The sequence below is a fragment of the Colias eurytheme genome, chromosome 20 (genome assembly GCF_061535395.1).
Source record: "Colias eurytheme isolate Ceu_HAF_F1 chromosome 20, ilColEury1 Martin Lab GWU primary, whole genome shotgun sequence".
Classification (NCBI taxonomy): Eukaryota; Metazoa; Arthropoda; class Insecta; order Lepidoptera; family Pieridae; genus Colias; species Colias eurytheme.
In genome coordinates this window covers 1,376,843-1,401,267 of record NC_142999.1, presented here as the reverse complement: position 1 = coordinate 1,401,267, position 24,425 = coordinate 1,376,843, and the positions used below count along the sequence as shown (strand labels likewise).

General features: G+C 33.2%; 1 protein-coding gene across 1 annotated transcript in view; it reads right to left on the bottom strand.

Annotated features, from left to right (window-relative positions):
- Positions 1-24,425, bottom strand: part of LOC149899471 (neural cell adhesion molecule 1-like) — a 152,543-nt gene that overhangs the window by 58,359 nt on the left and 69,759 nt on the right. Inside the window, exon 3 of the mRNA XM_090113528.1 lies at positions 8,800-8,947. Within this exon, the coding sequence (XP_089969654.1) occupies positions 8,800-8,947 (148 nt within the window). The remainder of the gene's footprint in view (positions 1-8,799; positions 8,948-24,425) is intronic.

Below are 24,425 nucleotides of genomic sequence, written 5' to 3'. Positions count from 1 at the left end.
TCTAGCGACTTTAGCCAAAATCCATAAATAAAATAAAAATATCGTTTTTGATACAATTTTCGATATTGGATATTTTATATCGATATATCGATTTATCGGTTAACAATATATCGGCAAAAAATATCGATATTTCGAATTAAAAATATCGATATATCGATGTATCGATATTTTTTCAACAAGCCTACCGCCTGCCTGCGTCCACTAGACGGGTCGGGGCGGGCCGGGCCGCAGCGCACCGCCGGCAGAAATCCGCCTGCGAAGCGATATCCGCCAATGCGTTGCGGCCCGCCCCGGCCCGATCCGTCGCTAATGGACGATGTTTCATACAAAACATAGGCCGGCGTATTTTTGCGATGCGATGCGGCCCGGCCCGATCCGCCTAGTGGACGCCAGCCATTATAAGTCATCGCGCGTGAATACAGAATCATGCCATAAGGATAATTTTTGTGTATCAGTTGCCGCGTTCGACGCGCTGCGCGGCGGGAGCTATTAAAAATTAAAAAGGCGGCGGGTCTGCACCCGTTTCGCGTTGTCACGGCATCACGTGTGAATGGCTGAACCGATTTCGATTATTCTTTTCTATTATATTCCTTGAAGTACGAGGATGGTTCTTATGTAGAGAAAACGTAAATATGTACCACGGGCGAAGCCGGGGCGGACCGCTAGTATAATATATGCGTAACAAAAACAAGATGGAGTAACTTTCTATAGTAATATTCCGATTTTCAAAAATTCGTAACTCAAAAACTAAAAGTTTCCTCAAAGTAAAATTTCAAATTTAGGTTCCATAGGACAATAACTAACCACAAAAAAATTTACGATTCTAACTCCACGCCCTATAATGTACAGTTTAGCCGAATGTACACCTTCTATTATTTAAAATTAATATTACATAATATTATGTTTTACTAATTTAATGATTGTCATATTCAAGTACAGGTAAATTAGCTTGGAGAAATTTTTGCATATGTAGTGGTGTGTATATTACTCAGATCTTAGAGCGCGTTTCCACTATATCGTTCTGGCCTATACAAAAATGTTTCGATATCCTAACATTACTATTTAATTTTATACTTATTCCTAGCAACACTTTTGTTTTCAATAAAAACAAGTTTTTATTTGAAAGAAAATGGTTTTGACTTTATAAAAAAAAATATATCATTCAATTTTACGTCCTTGAGCAAACGACAAGGCGACTACCGTGAAACAATAAAATATCGTGTCCATAATAATTTGTTTCATAATTAATATTTGACCATAATAATTACGAAACAAAACAAATAAATAAATCGTCACTTGATAGTGGAAAGTGGAAACACGCACAAAACCAGAATAAACCAGTTTACGCTGTCCGCACTCCGCAGGTGCCACGTGCAGTCGTTTGGTACCGTTAGAACATAAAGCACATTTCATTCAAAAATTATAATTATTATGTACGTAGTTTAATTGATAAATTTTGTATTTGTTGATTGTTGTTATTATTTGTTATTATTGTTATAATATTTGTTGAAGTGAATTACATGTCCCGCAGCCGGAGGCCCCAAATGAAAACTCAGATGTACTTAAAAACTACATTTAATAGCTAAAATGAGACTTTTACACCCATGATGCAGACCGGAGTTAAAGAATGAATTTATACAGTTTAATAATTATAAAGACGTAAGCTTGGATGCTAACTAAGGGAAATCGTATCCACATTCTATTCCCGTGCGAACGGCGTATTCAGCAGTTTTGTATGAAGGCAGGGCCATAACTAGTGTTTAATTTGTGTGTAAGTGTTGTAACTTTATATTGTTAATTCAATATGGCTCCAGTGTTAAAACATGGTCGAGGCAAGCCTTTGACTTCTCAAACTAAAGAATTAAACTTTAAATGTCGTTTCTTTTTCAGGTTAGTAAATTTTTCATTTTAGTAACATTGTTAATGTAAAAGTTATATGTATGTTAAATGTGCAAATATTAAAATAAAGTCTCATCTTTTTCAGAGGAGAAACACATATAGTTTAATTTAAAATCCCTTATATATACAGGGTTACTTGTAAAACACCGGCAACCTCGCAGGACAAGATAGCTAACATCATAAGTAACAACATTTCGACTTTTGATAATTTGTTAGATTTTATTTTCATACAAAAATAAATATTCATTTAATTTTCCGTCTGAATATTATAAACTCTACGCCTCCCAAAAATTACGTAAACAAAAAGCGAACGAGAGGGGGAAGGGGGCGTCGCGTCGTCCATCCGATAATTAATAGAACATAGACTTACAAATGTAAGGAGAGTACAATAAAAGTTTAAAAAATCATTTAAAAATAATTTATTGCGTTATTATATGCCAAAAGTCGTAGAACAAATGTTGTTACTTATGATGTTAGCTATCTTGTCCTGCGAGGTTGCTGGTGTTTTACAAGTAACCCTGTATAAAATAAAAACTAAAAATAAAATGTTGTTTTATTTTATTTGCTGACCATACACTACTACAAACGCAAAAATTTCTCCAAGCTAATTTACCTGTAGGTAAGTATTTTAGGGTAAATATCAGTTGTTTGTAATACCTACTTATTACATAATTATCACATGCGTATTAATCAAGCTAATGGAACAGCGTATTCTTTATATTAATAAGCGATCCATTAATAATAATTATCCTATAAGCTACAACTATTTGTCAATATCATAGCTAAATTTCGGTCTTCTAATTTTCGGTAAATTAATAATGAATAAATACAATTCATTTTAAGTAAGCCTGAATCTGCAGAGAAGCTCTGAGATTTAAGCAAGCTACGCGTTGCGGTCAATCCGGTGATGGGTGTCTCTTAGTACCTACCATATTTAAGCGAAGTCGTCTTAATACATAAACAGTACCTAATTATAATGTATGTTAGGTACCTAGTAGAACAATAAATCATTTCGAACCCACTAAGAACAACAAAAGAATGCTCTACGCCTGTTTACACTAAAATAATTTGGCATAGTGGGGTTAGAATGAGCATTCGCTCGTTTGATGCAAATGCACCGTTACGTATCAATTTTCTATTAAAACATAGTTGATGTAATTTTGGCACAAGTATCAGCATATAATAATTATGTTAAATGTTGCAACATGTGACAATTTAGCATGTACGAAGGCCGATCATTTGTCGGCGATGTGAGTGTTGGCTGTCGATAATCCATTTTGTAGCACGCTTCGTTAGCTCTGTTAGGGCTGCCACCTAAAATATTATACGTAATATTTTCTTGGTTTGGTTTTAAGCAAGTACTATACATTCAGAAATTAAAGATTTTAACGGATTTTAAAAGCGATTTATTCATTATATTAATATCCCGGCGTTTCGCACACTTTGCAACGAGCGTGGTTACTGGGAGGCTAATTGCATTACAGGCATTCATTCATTTGTCATTCCAGCCTTTCAGGACGTCCACTGCAGGACATAGGACTCCACCAAAGATTTCCACAACGACCGATCACCAGCGGCCTGACTCCAGCGGCTCCCCGCCACAAGATGTGGTTATCTTTAATTTCTAAATTAGTATTTTGCTTAATTTTAATCCACGTGGGAGTAACTTAAAAATCCAATAAAACAACAGCGTCGTTAATGTCTTGGAAACATTTTATTGTCATGTTCATAACGTGTTTTTCGGGCGTAATAAAAATAGAAATAAAAGCTATCCCAAAAATTTGATTAAGGTTTTTAAGCACAAACATCGCAGTGTATAAATAAAATATATTCTTATGTTTCATTTTACTTAAACATTGTACATTAAGATATCAAAGACATTTAAGTATAAAACCTTTTAAAAAGTTATTATTCGCTAAAAAGATTAACTTTCTTTCAAAAATTAAATCATATTTACCTACAAATTGCCTTCTGTAAATTTATAAATTCTATCTATCTAGAGTTATAAAGCTTGCGAATAAGAATAAAACCAGAAGCGTATTGTCTACTAAAGCATTATAAAAATTATCAGAGTTATAAAATTTGATAAAAACACATAAACAAGCAGCATACGAATTCTATCATCTGTTTACCTCCAAACAAGTCGTGTGACAGCCCTACCCCTAACGATGTGTACACACGACGGCCGCTCCCTATAGCGAGTCGCGGGATCAAAGCATTTTTCTAACCACGTGTACACAGGCCTTATTACGCGTCTTACCTGTTTCTATACTTTGAGAAATTACGTCCAATAAGCTTTATTGGATTTTGCAAATGATTCTGAGCCTGTTTTATTAATGTCGTGCGCGTTTTCGATGATGCTGCTTATAATTCAAGAGTATTTGATCTTTGGTTACTGGTTACCCTCATCGAGTGTGCGGTTTTTAGAATGTTTTTGTATGAGGGTAAAACATTAAAATCTTCAGTGTAATTGTAGGTAAAGATGGCTGAAGAATAGGTATTAAGTATACCTACCTATTGAAATACCAGGTTTTTAAAATTATGTATTGTGCAATAGGTTTTGCAATTAATGTTAGTTAATAATTTGATGAGAAAGCTCATGTTATATTATTAATGTCTATGATTTTCCCACTATAAAAAATAATGTGCTTTCTATTTGTAGAAACACCAAAATGTCTGAAAAAATGTCAAAAAATGTCTGAAACTAAAAGATTACGAGAACGCTTTAATGATACTCCCCATACCTAAGGAATTAATTCCTTTATTGTTATATTTCAACAAATTGGAGTTAATTTTGTATCAAAAAAAAAAATAAAGAATGTTAATTAAATTCTTATGATAAAGTTGTTTTGAAGTGAAACTTCTTTATCGGGGTTGGAAAAAAATTTAGTGTAACATTTTTTCGTTACGCGTGACATTTTTCCATTACGCGCCATCTTTTTCTTATCCCTACCACGCGTGATTCGACGTATTTCTGTAAAGTTACATAATATAATAGTGAATTATTTTTTTGAAAAATAAGGTCATAAAGAAGTTTCACTTCTTACGTGTGTACACTAGTACACGCACACATTTTTTTTATATTTATTGCGCATTTTAACTGAATGATAACATCGAAAAGTATGTTACTCATAGTATTTCAAAAACGCTAAAATCCTGTTAACTTTAAATAAACAAAGAACACATTAAAGCCAACACAAAACGCCTTCAAAATCGATTTTATGTTAACTGAATGATCATAATTAATGATGCTATCGCTAATCGAATTGTGATTAATTGTTATTGGCCCTTCGCTATGTTAATAAACGTATTTAAACCATTTTTTGATTAATCTAAGAACAAATAACGGGCGTATGAATATTTTTTTCAAGTTTTATATTATTTTTTATGATTGTTATCAATTTTGTGATGAAGCGATGGCTGTTGCTACTCAACTCAAAAAAAAATTACAATATAAGGCTTATCCATACTAATATTATAAATGCGAAAGTAACTCTGTCTGTCTGTCTGTTACTCAATCACGCCTTAACTACTGAACCAATTTGCATGAAATTTGGTATAGAGATATTTTGATACCCGAGAAAGGACATAGGATAGGTTTTATCCCGGAAATCCAACGGGAACGGGAACTATGCGGGTTTTTTTTGACTGTGCGGGCGATGCCGCGGGTGGAAAGCTAGTAGGCTATAAAATATAGATAATATATTCAATCACGGTAAGAGTAGGTACAGATAGTCATATAAAACAAAGTCATAAAATCAAAAATACTCAACAAACCAAGACAAGACTGGATACACAGAGATATCATTAAAGAAATCAACGACAGAAATCAAATTTACTACGAGCACAAAATGAACAAAGATAATAAATGCATTGAACAGAAGTTTAAAAAAAAGAGAAATCAAGTAACAGCAATAATACAGAAAACAAAAAACGAATATTATACAAAGGAATTTAATAAAGTTCACAAACAACCAAAGAAAATGTGGAGCCTTATAAACTCGTTATCTAGGAATAGCATAAAGGATACTGTCATTCCACAGATCAATACCCCTACCGGCTTAATAAGTGATGAAAAGGAAATTTGTAAGTGTTTTAATATGTTCTTTGCTTCGGTTGGCTCGATTTTAGCAAATACTCAGAACTATCAACTTAATGTGACATTAGATAGCAAAAATTCATTCACCCAGTTTAATCCCACTAACGCTGAGGAAGTTAAAAACATTATTAACTCGCTAAACTCAAATACCAGCTCAGGGTTAGATGGCATTAGCGTTAAAGCCTTAAAATGTACCAAAGACTTGATAAGCCATGATCTAGCGTGTTGTATAAATAAATGTATATCAGAAGGAACATTTCCAAACTCTCTAAAAATTGCTAAAGTCGTACCTATATTTAAAGCTGGTAGCAAAACAGACCCTAACAATTACCGACCAATCTCTGTCCTATCTGTTATATCAAAAATTTTTGAAAGGGTCTTGCATACTCAATTAAAAAAATTCCTTGACTCAATCAACTTTCTTTATCAGAAACAATACGGCTTCCGTCCCAAATCCAATACTCTCTCAGCCACGTCAGATCTTATAACAAAACTTATTAGTAATTTAGACAATAGAAATATCGCGGTCGGCATTTTTGTGGACCTAAAAAAAGCGTTTGATACCGTGAGCCATGACTTGTTGCTAACAAAACTTCAATGCATTGGTATCAAGGGAACAGCACATGAATTAATTAAATCCTACCTCGCAAACCGTTGTCAAATTGTCAAAATTGGATCATGTCAAAGTGATCCCTTGCTGATATGTTATGGAGTACCACAAGGCTCTATTCTAGGTCCACTTTTGTTCTTAGTATATATAAACAACGTACATGAGCTTCCCTTCAAAGGTGACATAAGTCTATATGCTGATGACACCAGCCTATTCTACTATGGACAGTCAATACACTCTTTGATATCGGAAGCTCAACACGATATGACCCTCCTTAACACTTGGCTACAAAATAATCTACTGACAATTAACGTTGAAAAAACTAATTATATTATATTCTCACCTAAATCTAAAAAAGTTCCAACACATGCCCCTCTTTTTATAAATAATCAACAAATTAAACAGATTAATGAAGAAAAATATCTGGGTCTAGTATTGGATAGTCATATGACCTGGAAACCGCATATTGAAAAAATCAGGAAAAAAATAGTTTCATTGTCTGGTGCATTAAGAGGATTTGCAAAATGTCTTCCAAATACTGTTCGATATACAATTTATAACTCCTTAATTAAATCCCACTTAGATTATCTAATACCGATATGGGGAACATCCGCTAAAACTAACATGAACAAAGTACAAATAGCCCAAAATAGATTAATAAAAACCCTTTTTTGCTATAATTATCTCACTCCAACAAAGAAAATATATAAAGACACTAAAATAATGGATATTTCGCAAATTTACGTCTATAATACTTGTATTCTGATACGAAAATTGTTTAATAAGGAAATTCATACAGATATCACTTTAACTAAGAGGAAGCGAAATTCTAATCTACGACAAAATATATGTATTGACCACCTAAATATCCATCCAGCCCGTACCTACTATGGCTCAAAAAATTTACTTCATGACGGAGTTAAAATATATAATAGCCTACCTACAGATATAAAACAAGTAAAATCATTAGGATTATTCAAAAAGAAATTAAAACTTCATATACTACAAAATGAAAATATGCCCTGAAATAACTATCGTGTATACAAATTACAACTTAAAAATATAAGTGAATAAAATAAAATCAGCAATATAAATAAAAATAACAACGATCACATACTTACTTACCTAGTTTAAAAAAAATCAAAAGTAAAATTACTTCAAAAAAATAAATTAATATAACTAATATAAAGTGTTAAATATAACATAAAAAGTATATATTTTATGATTATTTTATAATAAAGATTAAAAATCATTACATCATATTATGAATTATTATACTTATACATATTATAAAAAAAAAAACAAAATTGTATTAATTAAATTACTTTAAATAGCTAAGTCAACACTAAATTACTATTTACTCTAATTTTTAAATAAACTTACTATTAATATTTATTTTAGTTCATGCAATCGATGTCACATTTAGTTGCTTTATATCCGTGTAAACATTCCTCACGAACACAGCCATACCGTCATAAGACGATATTATTGCACAAAATAATCTCCACTCACCCGCAAATTTTTTGATTTTTTTTGTCAAGGTGTACAACTTTGTAAAATACTGTGAAACTTTAGAATAAGTGAATTGTAAAATTCTTTGAAAATAAATGTCTCTAAACCTATATAAGTATATGAGCGGAAAATTGTGAGATCACAATATATACGTAATCATAATCATAAACATATAGGACACAAGGTCAGTTGTTAACCCTTTCAACAAGCAAGTAGGTAGTAAAAATTAAGGCAAATTAAGGATGAAGAGCAGAAAATACAGTTCTGCAAAATCAACTGCTTTAAATATTTACATTACATTATAATGTGTGTATTTAATTTATTGTTCTAGGTATTTCAAATATAAATTAAGACATCGCCAATTAATAATACACTTTTGTTAGCTTCACCTGCATATTTGTAAATAACCGATTCTTTTGGACTTGATTTTGACCCACTTTAAACGGACAAATTTAATTTAAATTATATACATTTATCAAGGAGCGATTGATACTATATAATTTCACGTTTCACATTTAAGCGTGTTTTTTTACTATATTAAATATTGATATTTAGTTTTAAATAGCATTCAAATGACGGTTATGGCGACTTCGAATCCCGTCTGGTAATCGATTTTTTTTATATTCTTTATAATTTTATTACTTATTATTAGTATCAAAAAAATAAAGAATCCACAAACCTGTACAGCGGCTTCCCCCCAGCGTGTCTAAACCACAGCACCATATAGACTCTATCTTCATGGGAGTCAGGTTCAATATCGCATGGCAGCGACGCGGTGCGCCCCACCACCGCCTCCACGTCCATGGTGGACACTGGAACAAAGTCCACTACACTTCAATTGTTTGACCTGTTCCATACATATCTACATTGTTATTCATAAAAGTATTTTTTGGCAAAAAATCTGCGGAATAGAAAAAACAATTAAAACAAAAATATTTTTTGGGATAATTTTGCAAAAAAATAACTTAGGACGGTTGTATGAGTGTTAATATTTAAATCAGGAGACCAGATTATATCTCTGATAAAAAAAATCATTCGCATGAAAGCTTCGCATTTTTAGTTGCATTGAGTATGGTTTCTGGATTATTATAGCAACAACGCATCACGATACTCTTTCTTTTCAAATTACCCATCTTTATTAGGTGATAGGCTTTAAGCTATAAGTGATAGCAATCAGGATTACAATAGATTAATATATTTCGTATCAATATAGAATTCGAATATCACACCCATTCGCCCACCTAAAGGCTCAAACCTACAGGCTACAATTGAAAGCACACCTGTCAAGCCGTGACCTTTAACAAAAACTTATTACTGATTCAGATGGTCCGCTGAGACTCATTCTTCAGCAAACTTTTAATACGACACGTTTTCAGCTTTAAACTTCAAAGAATATGTGTGAGAAATTTCCACATGAAATATACACTCTAAAGCGCATTTTATCCCGCAATTTCAACTCGTGAATTAAGTATAAAGTTTTTGGAATCACTATCATAAATCATAAAATATTTTACTATCAATCTATACTAATATTATAAAGCTGAAGAGTTTGTTTGTTTGAACGCGCTAATCTCAGGAACTACTGGTCCGATTTGAAAAATTCTTTCGTTGTTAAATAGCCCATTTATCAAGGAAGGCTATAGGCTATATATCATCATGCTAAGACAAACAGGAGCGGAACAATGCGGGGTAAAAACCGCGGGGCACAGCTAGTTTTATATAATCTTTGGTCTTAGAATAATTGTGGATAAACAATAACAACTAGATGCACTTCCCGGCTCTACCCGCGTTGAAAAAAATGTATTGTTATTCAGAAATATAATAAATTTCTACTGAAATTTTGAATTTGATCTACTTATAACCTTAACCTGCAAAAAACACAAATCTTTATGTTGACAATATCACTGCCTTGGAAATTGTTCTGCCAGAATACCCTTATCACTTAGGGGTGCAAAAAAAAAGGTAACGACCTATTCTCAAGCCTAGTGAATATATACAAAAAAAGTTTATAAAAAATAACTATGTTCTAGATACGAGAATTTTACACATTATATTGTAAGGACAAGTTTTCATTGCAAACAATAATAATATAATTAAAATGACTGCATAAATGGTCGGAGAAATTCAGCAATAGGGCATTTATTATGTCACACAAATTTTATTATTTATTAACACATTAATAATTGAGGTAGGGATTCCATTATTTGACATCATATAATATTACTAGCGGTCCGCCCCGGCTTCGCCCGTGGTACCTACATGTTTAATCTATCCTATCTCTCAAGTTGGATCGAACTGCACATGGTGTGCGAATTTTATTATAATCGGTTAAGTGGTTTAGGAGTCCATTGAGGACAAACATTGTGACACGAGATTTATATATATTAAGATTAATTGAGGTAGGGATTCCATTATTTGACATCATATAATATTATTATAATTCGGTATCCCGTTGCCGTTGGTATATCACGAAACGGTTTATTATTCTCGTATACTTATTATTAATTAAAATGTCAGTGATGATAAGCGAAAACTCGTAACCTTTTTTCACTATTTAATACACATTCATAATGTTTATATTAATGACTAGCTGCTCCGCGCGGTTTCACCCCCGTGGCTCCACTCCTGTTGCCCGTAGCGTGATGAAATATAACCTTCCTCGATAAATGGGCTATCTAACACCGAAAGAATTTTTCAAATCGGATCAGTAGTTCCCGAGATTAGTGCGTTCAAACAAACAAACAAACAAACTCTTCAGATTTATAATATTAGTATAGATACTATTCTAAAGATAAAATGGCGGAAATATTTGAATTAGCTTTCGTCTTATTCATGTTTTTTTCTGAGAAGGTTTCTTAATCTATAATAATATTTTAATGCAAAAGGCAGATACGCCTGGCTGTCTATAACGATGGAATTTTGAATAATAAATAAATAAATAAAAAACACTTTATTGTACAATGCACAGATATACAATACAATAATATACAAAAAGAATCTTCACCGTACAAATTGGCGGCCTTATCGCTTTGAAGCGATTTCTTCCAGGCAACCTTGGGATATAGGAAAATGAAAAGATTGAAAAAGGTAGATAGTGCATATACAAGGAGTGAATACAAATAAATATAATAGATATGAGTAAGTTATAAAATTACATATAACATAAGAAAGAAAGAAAAGAAAACGAATAATAATAATTGAATACCTAGAGCAAAACATAAGCTTCATTTTTCCGGGGATAAAGGTTTTCCACGTGTAAAACAGAGCAATAACTATAAATATGATACACCAAAAACTTTTTAATTCAAACTATTTGTTTCCATTACCATTCCATTCCAAAAAAAAAAAACGATGTCGCCATTCGTGCGAAAATTGTTCTCCCGCGCGACTGATTTTAAATTTTATAGTCTCGGCCGATCGGCTCATATATATCGGCATTACGGCAAATAAATCATGAATGAACGAATGAATGACCGAAATGAATTGCGAATGAACGAGCGATCGACGTTTTTGTCCGTTTTTATTACTTCTGATTGGATTACTGGTTTATTCGTTACGTGGCTTTTGATTTTATAAGGGGCGTGATTAACTTTATTTGCGACAAATATTTTCGCTCAGTAGGTACTCAATTTTATGATATCTATTTAAATAAAATTGTACTATGTACTTCAGAGAGCTTATTACAGCATTCTTAAATATATGGAAGATGAAAACCCATGGAGGATTGTCACGTAAGAACCACAAGACAGTTCTTTGCAATATAATGATACAGGTATGCAGTTACATATTTTGTAAAATTAAATTGTAATACTGACATGATTTTAAAAGAGAAACTATGGAGTCTCTTGCCGGTTCTTCTCCATAGATACTGCTTTCCGAATCGGTGGTAAATTTTTAAAATATGTTATGCCGATTCTAAAGTGCTTCTAGAAGAAGTCTAATTGAATAAATAAATGTTTGAGTTTGAATTGTATCTGTATAATCCAAGTAAATTAGAGTACTGACTATTTTATAATCTGTGGTCACTTCAACTTTAGTCGTTCACGTTCTTATGGAGAAAAATAAAATATAAAAGTGAAAAATAGTTAAACATAAATTCTTTGCTCATAAAAACAACTCTGTTACCATCTGTCAAACATTTGACGTCAACAAAAACAAAGCAAGGACGAGCTGGGATTATCTTGGATTAGGACAATAACTAAAATAATATAAAAAAAAACTGTAAAATGTCTGCCCGGGCGGACGGGTAGTTTATTTTAGTTTTAGATAAACAATCAAACCTATAAAAATAAAAATTAATGTAACAAAAAACATGATAAATACGTAAAAAACAGTTTGCATTAAAACATTAATCATAATTCCGCTAAATTTATTCGTTTTTCATACAATGCGAAAACACAGAATCTTTTAAAGACTCGTTTACATATTTTTATTTATTTTCGGTTAATGAATCGTAAAATGTTTCCGAACGTTGATCTGACAGCGCTATCTGTGAAATTTCGCATAAAAGCTTTCTTATAAATTATCTTTATCTTTATATAATTGTGACAAAGTGTCATTTTCGTATGAAAAGAATAAGGAAATGATTTACTTCGTGGATGTATTTCAACTAGATTTCCGCCCGCGGCTTCGCCCGCGTTTTCAAAGGAAAACCCGCATAATTCCCGTTCCCGTGGTATTTCCGGGATAAAACCTATCCTATGTGCTAATCCAAGTTACCCTCTATATGTGTTCTAAATTTCATTGTAATCGATTCAGTAGTATTTGCGTGAAAGAGTAACAAACACACACACACACACACACATCCTCACAAACTTTCGCATTTATAATACATATAAGTAGGATGTGTAACTTTATCTTAAATAATAATTATTTGTACGAAAAATATATTTAACAGGTAAATCTATCGCTGACCTTATAAATAACATAAATTCTACTAAAAGTAGGAAAGTCCTTTGATATGATTGAAATGACCTTCATGTGTCAATTTCATTTGAAAAATAAAATTTCTTTGGAAACCTCTTCATATTATTTCAACATTCAGAACGGATTATTTTATTTTACCTGACTCTAACATTAAAATTAAATGCAAACGTTATTTCTTAACGCGGATTATTATTAATCTTTTTATTTAAAAAAATGGCGCTGAATCGATCCTATTCTCAATTGAAATGAACTATTACTTTATTTTCTTATATCTAATCTTTAATAAATTATAATCAACAATCTACACAAAAACTAATTAAACCACACAACAAAAAACAATGCAAAACCTATTAAAACAAATGGGGCGTTAATCATGCCATTATAGTTGAGCCAATTTAATAGGCAACATTTGACGTCTATCAATTTTATCTTCATAGGGTGGTAACCTGCTTAAAAACATCGATTAAAGCGAATTAATCGACGCGGACTTTAAACATTTGTCAATCGAACTTGAAACACATGTCAATAATTTATGATGATTTTTATTCCCAAGTAATCAATGCATTCGATTCTAGATGTCAGATTTCGATTTTTAGAGTAACGTCTCTGGTATTTAAAAAGAAAAAAGGTTTATTGACACAAAATTGTAGCGACGTCAGTTCTTTAAATAAGAAAATGTTTATTATGTTTAGAATGGTTTATCAGTAAAATCAAATCCTAAAATTAGTTGCATCGGTCATTATTATTATAAATATGTAATCGTAATTGAAAAAAGTTAAGCAAATGTGCAGTTCTAACAAAACGAAATATCATGTTATTCTATGTCGTCGTTACTAGGTTACGTTGTTGAATTTTGCTGAACTGTCAAATGTTGCCTATTAAAATGGCTCTACTATAATGTATAAATTTAAAAACCGTCCCGTGACGTCACAAACAAGGCAGGTAAGTCATTAACAACACAATGAGTCCAGCACAATGACGTCACGTGCACTCCTGTCAACACTACCACAATGGCTTTAGCAAATTGCGTCTTCTGAATGATTCAAGTTATTATAACTTTTTAAAACTTGCATGCTATGTCTTGGTATGAATTGAATGTGTGATAGACTCTAGTGATTCATAATAAAACCAGGAACACAGAAACGGGAACTATGCGGGTTTTTCTTTGAAAACGCGGGCGAATCCGCAGGCGAAAATCTAGTGGTTTATTTGCCAAGTTAAGCTGTAGAAGCCCTACTAGCGACACTACAAAAATATTGTATAATGCTGGTTTTTTTCAAATTTTTGGTTATAGGATAATGTGAAATATATGATTGAAATTGAAAAATCGATAAAATTATTGGAAGCTCTAGTTTCAGTCTTATCAATTTTAAATAGTATGGCGTCGAAGAATAAGCAAGTATCTAGAATTCTTGACCGTTACACAGCTGTAGGGACTTTCAACAAGTCATACATTTTTGACCACGGGTTAAACAGAGGATATAAAGATTAAAAAAACCGACCAAGTGCGAGTCGGACTCGCGCACGAAGGGTTCTGTACTATGGGGACCCCCCCTTAATACTTTATTTTTATTAATTTTTAGTATTTGTTGCTATAGCGGCAACGGAAATACATCATTTGTGAAAATTTCAGCTTTCTAGCTATCACGGTTTATGAGATACAGCCTGGAGACAGACAGACAGACAACGAAGTCTCAGTAATAGGATCCCGTTTTACCCTTCGGTACGGAACCCTAAAAAACAACTCGTAGATATTTTAAATAGGATTTTGTCAGTTTTTCTTCATGGCTATATCGCTAGTCCTTAATATTTTACTAGCTGTGCCCTGTGGTTTTAACCGCAATGCTTCACTCCTGTTGGTCTTAGGGTGATGATGTATAGCCTATAACCTTCCTCGATATATGGGCTATCTAACACCGAAATAATTTTTCAAATCGGTCCAGTAGTTCCTGAGATTAGCGCGTTCAAACAAACAAACACTTCAGCTTTATAATATTAGTATAGACTACAGAGTATAGATTATTAGCTACCTAATATCTATAGAAAAAAACTTGTGCGTGTACTAGTGTACACACGTAAGAAGTGAAACTTCTTTATGACCTTATTTTTCAAAAAATAATTTACTATATGCAACTTTACAGAAATACGTCGAATCACGCGTGGTAGGGATAAGAAAAAGATGGCGCGTAACGGAAAAATGTCACGCGTAACGAAAAAATGTTACACTAATTTTTTTTCCAACCCCGATAAAGAAGTTTCACTCCAAAAAATGAACCAACTCTGTCGCAGTTGGTTAAATATATTTCCACAAATAATATAGTTGAATTTATTATCAGCTGGCAAGTGAACACATCAGCACAACATTTCGTAACTCGTAAAACGTTACGACGCGGACGGAACGTTTCGCTTTCGATAATATTCAAGTACATATTATTTATTATTTCAACTTATTTACGTTAAAATGTCGAGGTCTGGGTCCTTTTTATGTTTTGATGCTGTACTCAGCATTCAGTTTTTAGAGGAGTTTGCGTTTTTTTTTCAATATTTTTCCTAAGTGGAAAGGCGAGTATTTTGTTTATAGATAACTAGCTACACTCCGCAGTTTCACTCGCGTGGCTCCGCTCCTGTTGGTCTTAGCGTGATGATATAAGCCTATAGCCTTCCTCGATGAATGGGCTATCTAACTCCGACATAATTTTTCAAATCGGACCAGTACTTCCTGAGATTAGTTCGTTAAAACAAACTCTTCAGCTTTATAATATTAGTATAGATAAAGTATTATTATTCTTCCGTCATGGTTTTTTGTTTTTTTTCCACATTATAATATTTATTACGGCACATCTATCTATACTAATATACTAATATACTAATACTAATACTAATATACTAATAACCACGTCCGGCAACAACACCTATGCCACGTGAGGGGTGGAACATCATAGCCACAGGCGCACACTTAATGATGGCCAACGGAGCACTAGCATGACCTTCAATAGAGAGTATAAAGAGAAATCTTAAGCAAACTATGGAGAGACAATTAAATAATAATGAACGTATATGGCCGCTGCCCGGGGGTGACCGTCGGGGCACGTCTGGAGCTGACGCTGGACGTGACAGCATGCAAGCCGTCAGCGGCTCTCTGCTGAACAGGCGGGCGAGAGCCGGGGAACCCGAAAATATTACAGCCGATCAACGGGGAGGGGAGGGAACAGATGATGCTTTGCAAAGTAGAGGTTCACCTACAAACTTTGCCGGCTCATCTGCAGAGACCACAATAAATAATGTAGCAAGCAACCAAGACAGAAGAAGAAAGTGGTCAACAGAAGAAATCGAAGAATTGATGTTTTGTTATTTCAAGGCAAGATCGGGGGGGCCGGGATATATAGGCAGGTTAGAACAGCTTTTTACAGAGAGAAATCCTAATAACCCTAAAATACACAAGTTTAATGGAAATACCTTATCAAACCAGGCACGTAAAATTATTAATCAAAATATTATGTCTCAAGAACTATTGAACCATATTCAAAAAAATGCTGAAGGCCTTATAGAAATAGCAGTTACCCCTGAGCATGACTTATGTGACCAAAGAGAAGAAAACACACCTCTTACACGCAATATCACCGAACTTAACGATCATTACACTGAATACACAATTGAACAGGCAGAAGAAATAGAAACTATGGAGAGACAATTAAATAATAATGAACGTATATGGCCGCTGCCCGGGGGTGACCGTCGGGGCACGTCTGGAGCTGACGCTGGACGTGACAGCATGCAAGCCGTCAGCGGCTCTCTGCTGAACAGGCGGGCGAGAGCCGGGGAACCCGAAAATATTACAGCCGATCAACGGGGAGGGGAGGGAACAGATGATGCTATGCAGAGTAGAGGTTCACCTACAAACTTTGCCGGCTCATCTGTAGAGACCACAATAAATAATGTAACAAGCAACCAAGACAGAAGAAGAAAGTGGTCAACAGAAGAAATCGAAGAATTGATGTTTTGTTATTTCAAGGCAAGATCGGGGGGGCCGGGGTATATAGACAGGTTAGAACAGCTTTTTACAGAGAGAAATCCTAATAACCCTAAAATACACAAGTTTAATGGAAATACCTTATCAAACCAGGCACGCAAAATTATTAATCAAAATATTATGTCTCAAGAACTATTGAACCATATTCAAAAAAATGCTGAAGGCCTTATAGAAATAGCAGTTACCCCTGAGCATGACTTATGTGACCAAAGAGAAGAAAGCACACCTCTTACACGCAATATCACCGAACTTAACGATCATTACACTGAATACACAATTGAACAGGCAGAAGAAATAGATCGACTCACGAATAATATTGAGGTTAATGAAGATCAGGACCCACTTATCCTAAATTTTCTACAAATATTAGCCGAAATAAAAGAAACACCAATCTCTGATCGATTTATATTACCAAAAGCTAAAATAAATAAACACTTCTTAGAAAATCTAAATAAAATAAATAATTTTTTACCGAAAATACTAATAGCAAATAATTCCATTAGGGACATAAACAATACCATTTATGCAGCAGCTAAAACTCTCATAATTAACAATAATCAAGTTCCATACGCACCTAAAACTTCTTTTAAAACAAAGTCTGATCCACCATGGAAAAAACGAATACAAAATAAAATTGAAATATTTAGAAAAGAGTTAGGACAGCTAATAGAAATTAATAGAGGCGTGAATAGTCGTAGAATGCTAAAAATCAAAGACAAATTATATAGTAAACACAATATTCAAAATGATGATGATCATAAAAACGTAGAAGAAATACTAAAACAGAAGATTAAAGCATTAGCGGGAAGAATAAAAAGATATGAAGCTATAAATATTAGAAAAGAACAAAATGAGATGTTTTCTGAAAATGAACATAAACTTTATAAAAATTTAGCAGGTAACAATTTTAAAGATATTAAATTGCCGGATAAAAAAGACATAGAATTATTTTGGTCAAATATATTATCCAAACCTATAAAATATAATAATGAAGCTGAGTGGATTAAAGAAGTAGAGACTTCATCAAATACAATTGATACAATAGATGTAGAAGAAATAACAGAAAGTCATATCAAGAATGCAGTGCGAAAACTACTTAATTGGAAATCACCAGGGATTGATAAAATACAAAATTATTACTTGAAAAATTTCACTAATATTTACAGGTACTTGGCATTATCGTTTACTAGAATAATAACACAGAAAGAAACATTAGAAGACTGGTTTTCCACTGGACAAGTTATACTTATACCAAAAACCGAAAACACCGAAGATCCTAAGAACTGGAGGCCAATTGCATGCTTACCCACGATGTACAAACTTTTAACTTCCGTTTTGGCTAACATTTTATACAATCACTGCGAAGATAATAAAATAATTGCTATCGAACAACGAGGATGTCGAAGGGGTGCTCGGGGCTGTAAGGATCACCTTATGGTTAATAAAGCTATATTAGAAGATGCGCATCAATCTCAGAAGAATTTGAGCATGGCGTGGATAGACTATCAAAAAGCGTTTGACAGTGTATCGCACGAATGGCTGCTTAGAGTGCTAGATATTTACAAATGTCCATCTGTAATCAAACAATTTCTTGAGCAGGTGATGCCATCTTGGAAGGTGATTATGACAGCCCGGGGCACCCAAAACTCAATAACTACAGAACCGATTTACATAAGACGTGGAATATTTCAGGGTGATTCCCTTTCACCATTATTGTTCTGTTTAGCAGTCAACCCGCTTTCATTTGTACTTAACAAATATGAAACGAAGGGTTATAATCTCAAAGATAGTATTTATATCAATCATCTACTATATATGGACGACCTTAAAATATATGCAAATAATAGATATAATCTTAAAGTATTATTAGATAGTGTAGAGATCATAACGAAAGACATAGGCATGCGATTTGGTTTGGATAAATGTAATATATTACACATTAACGCAGGGCATAGAAGAAGTGCAATAGGGGAAGGTCATATTCTATTGAGTGGGGAAACAATTGAAAATCTTGCAATAGGTGATAGATATAAATACTTAGGAGTTCATGAATCCGGCAAAATTGAACACGGCGTTATTAGAGATCAGATAACTAAGGAATACTTTAAAAGAATTAAAAAACTACTGAATACACATCTTAATTCACGCTATCTTATCAAAGGAATAAATACATATGCTATACCGGTTCTATTGTATTCTTTCGGTGTAATAAACTACAAAATAAACGATTTAAAGAAAATAGATATAAAGACCAGAAAACTTCTAGCCATAAAAAAGGCCCATCAACAAAAAGCAGATGTAGAAAGATTATATATACCAGTAGCACAAGGAGGAAGAGGATTAGTGAATGTAGAATATATGTATAAAACGCAGATAATTAAGTATAAACAATATTTGGAAAGTAAAACTGATAATTTAATAAAAGCAATTGCCGATCATGATAAACACAGAAATAAATACTCAATATTCAAGGAAGCACAAGAAATAGAAAAGCAACTACACTTAATGCAGCAAAATACGTATACAGACAAACAAATTAAAGAATCAATATCAAAAAAACACAATGAGATTTGGCGTAGTAAACAATTACATGGACAGTTTCCAAAAAGAGTATTAGATCAGGCTAATATAGATACAGAACTTTCATTTAAATGGATGAAAAAACAAAAAGTATCACCTAGAATAGAAGCAGAAATATTTGCTATACAGGATCAAGTTGTTATGACCCGACAACATAAACGCGATATATTGAAAGAACCGATAGACGGCAAGTGCCGCTTATGTGCCTGCAAAGATGAAACTGCACAACATATCATATCAGGGTGTGAAAAGTTGGCAGGAACATACTATATGAAGCGACATAATAACCTCGTTCTATACGTCTATTGGTGCTTAGCTAAAAAACACAAACTGGCAGATTCAAACCTCTGGTGGAAAGAAACACTTGTACAGCCACAAGTAAAAGAAAATGACACCGCTAAAATTCTTTGGGAAATGCCTGTTCAAACTGATCTCACAATCACACACAATAGACCCGACTTAATATATATAGATAAAATTAACAACAAAACATATTTGATAGATATAACAGTACCTATAGACTACAACATAGGGCCGAAAGAGATAGAAAAGTTAAGTAAATATCAACTACTCAAGACTGAAGTAAATCGTTTGTGGAAAACTCAAACAACGGTCATTCCGATTGTCATAGGAGCCACAGGGGTAGTAGCTAAAAGCATTATAAAATATATAGATAAATTAGATACGTTTATTGACATCAGCATTCTTCAAAAACAAGCAGCCATACATTCATCAATTATATTAAGTAAAGTACTTGGCGATAACGTATTTATAAACACAGTAGTAAATCATAACACACAAAGTATAGGACTATCAACACATACATCTCAACAAATGAACATACATCACACATCACAAACAGACGAACCAGTCAATCGATTACAGCCACATCAAATATCTACAGACGAACAAATAATAAATATAACACCAGATTCAATTTCGACAGTCCATGCACCAAGGAATCAAGAACAGAACAAAAGACGTAGAAGAAGGTTGAACGAATAGTACTATATACCTTTCTTACATTTTATGACACAACTACCTTTACAAAACATGATAATAACGATTTAATTAAGGGAATTCTAAATACTTTTATTCTCGTGGGATACGAGACGGAGTATTTAAAGGTACCGACAACATGTCGTGAAAGTGGCCATCCACAAAATATACTAATAATAATATTATAAAGAGGAAAAGTTTGTAAGTATGTATGTAAGTATGTATGTATGTATGGTTTTCACGCAAAAACTACTGGACCGATTTCAAAAATTCTTTCACCATTAGAAAGCTGCATCTTTACTGAGCAACATAGGCTATATTGCATTTTCAAAAAAATTAGAGATCCTTACCAAAAATGCAATAATGTAACCCAAGGTGTAAAAAAATCCTCAATAAAACTTCTGTCATCGCGTGCGCTGCGGAATCTATTGAAGATAGAACAAAAAAATGTTCTACAGTATTATAGAATGGATCAATATCTACAAGAAAGTCCGCGATACCATATGTCCATCTTCAGTAGTTATGTTACTACAACAACTTTCTTACGTTTTCAAAGTAAATAGAAGTGCCGACAGTAATCAAACCATGTTATCCATACACATATATTAATCCTTATCCCATTAAATGATGTTTTATTACAGACTGTTTCAATACCAGCAAAATACTTTTTAAATGAAAAGAATTGGATATTCCATTCAAAAGATATAACGAATTTGAAAGTGTCAATCTACAGAAAATAGTACGTATACTGTTCGAGCAGGCCGTAGTGCGGGGGTCACGGAGGAATTCTACCAATATGCGTCTTGACGGAACACAGTAGGGTTTTGGTCGGTAGGAATCCGAGATAACCCACGGCCCCTCCCCTGGAGGCCGTCGTGGGTATCTATGAAAGATTTCCCCACTAAAACAAAAAAAAGGCCGTAGTGCGGGACGGGGTAAAGGTGATTTTCATGTGATTAAAAATTAAACCTATAGTCCGACCTATAGTAGACTTTTCACTGTAACGATATCGCTATCTATGCGGGTGAAACCGCAGGGCATTGCTAGTATATATATAAAACTCAAAGGTGACTGATATAGTGATCTATCAACGCACAGCCCAAACCACTGGACGTATCGGGCTGAAATTTGGCATGCAGGTAGATGTCATAACGTTGTCGTCCCCTAAGAAAGGATTTTAGAAAATTCATCCCCCATTCAAATTCAAATAGGGGATGAAAGTTTGTACCATGAAAATTTATCTTTTCCACGCAGGAGAAGCTGCGGGCAACAGCTAGTTTAAATATATATTGTATAGCACGTCCTATAAAAATAAAGTTTTCAGTTTACCGTTTGACGACCATTGCATAAAGTACAATTCGAAATTTTTCTTGAAAAATTCATTGCTGCTGAGAGACAGCTAAGTATTTACAATATAGAAATAACCTTAATAAGTCCTTTACATTAAAAAAAATGAATGAGAAATATTTAATATACTTTTTTATTTTATGATAAATTTTTAAATATTGCATACTTGCTTTGTCAAATATTAAAGTTATTGAAATTCCTTCTTTTTAACGAATCGTTTCGTTCTCAATAACTAATATACAGTATATATTCTTGTACATAAGCTACATCATTGCCAAGTATTATCAAAATCCGTTCAGTAGTTTTCCTGTGAATTAACATACATACATACATCCATTCCTAAATTTGTATTGCACGCCTCATAAGCGAAGCGTTGAGGTGGGTACTACTGTCACTTCGCGCAAAACATCTGATTTTTCAAACTTAAAATGTCTTTATGTATCATACATTGCACTTGTAAGATAATACATACACACACATATTAAGAAAAAACACTATTTTTAACGTTCATGATATTTTTGATGTCATTTTTGTTATTTAAACTAGTTAAAAAACAGTTTAAAAAAGTTCTGTCTTGGACGTCCGTGTGTCTGTATGTGCGGATCCTTTTTCTTGTTAACACGATAGCGACCGAAATACTTTACTAATCGAGTCTTTTTTTTTCTCTTACGCTTGAGTATGCTCAGGAATAGAACCCTTTCATTTTTCAGGGTCTGATTCGATGTGGTTTAATTGTCACTACATAGTATAAAACAAAGTCGCTTTCCCTGTCCCTATGTCCCTATGTCCCTTTGTACGCTTAAATCTTTGAAACTACGCAACGGATTTTGATGCAGTTTTTTTTAATAGATAGAGTGATTCAAGAGGAAGGTTTATATGTATAATAACATCCATTAAATAGTGGAGAAGTACTGTTATTTTTGAGGTTTCTAATGTGATGTCGTAAAAAATTACATTTTTTCCGCTTACATTGCAAACGCAGGCTGAACCCTACGAGTTTTATCAAAATAATGTACTAAGTATTATACACATTGAAAAGGTCTAAAGAAAAGTCCGCGATGGTATATGTCTATCTCTTATGGATAACCCACAATAACATTTTTTTGTCATTTACTTTTTACGAAAAATAATGGCTAATTTTCGATGCGATTTTAACCAATACAGCATTAATCCTTAACCAATTAAATACCTTGAATACATTGTTCGTTTAATATAGATCTATATGGCCCTTTACACCGTATGATTTAAGTGAATATTTTCGAAGATATTACAGATTTAAAAATTGCGGGACGTAGCGTTTGCGGCGGTACCGGCCGGCCGCCAGGCTATCTATACGAAGTCGGAGCGGGCCGCTATGTTTTTATATACAACGTTCACAGTTTTTCTGTAGTGTATTTAGTATCAGCATTGCACCCGTGCGAAGCCGGGGCGGGTCGCTAGTTATTAAATAAACAAAAATAATAATTAATAAATATTTATTAAAAAAAAATTATGAGGCGTGCACTTTTGGATTTTCCAAATTATTTGTATTTATAATATAAGTTGGATATGATTAATAATTTTTTCAAGGAATTTGTATGTGTATCTAATAAATAAATCCAGGACACCATAATAAAATTCTCTCCGAATATCCCTATTAATGAAAATGTCCAATAAAAAAGTGTCGATTTTCAAATAAAACGCGTGTAGGTAGACATAATTTCGGCACACAAATTTAGCCATTATATCAAATGAATAGAGTTCAATATCCCTTGCAGTATATTATATCCGTAATGGCATACCTTTTGCCTTCAATGTAGGCTTTAATAAGTAAGTGGTGTATCGTTCAAGGTAAAACTGAAAATATTTATAAATAAACAAATACAGGGTGTTATGTAAGCTGAGGAAAAGTGTAACTTTATGGTAGTTTATACAAATATACGATTTTATTGTACGTTGTTTTGCTCGTATTTGAGTTTGTGAGATAGCTGTTCCGCATACGAAATTATTTTTCCTCTATTTCACAATTGTCAAATTTTCAAACTAGAAGCGTATCTTTTTCCAACAACTACATATTCGTATAACTTAAAACTTATCAAAATCGTCATTTAGTGACTAATGAATTTCAGAAAATTTCAGAATAATAAACTATGATATTTCATGAATATTTTTTGGTTGATTGAATACCACAAGAACTACTTGACCGATTTTAAAATTGCTTTACAAGTAATAAACTCTTGGGCCTACCCAAATGGAGCACCAGGCAATTCGTAAACGAATCAGTAAAGGCAATAAATATTACAATTTTATTTTTCAAGCAAATTTCACATCCATTTCTCTATATCCGCGTAAACCTGATTGCCACAGAAGCGCCAATGTGCACGCAGTAACGACGGTTGTATAAATACTATATCAGATAGCGACTTGACATTAGCCGATATCAA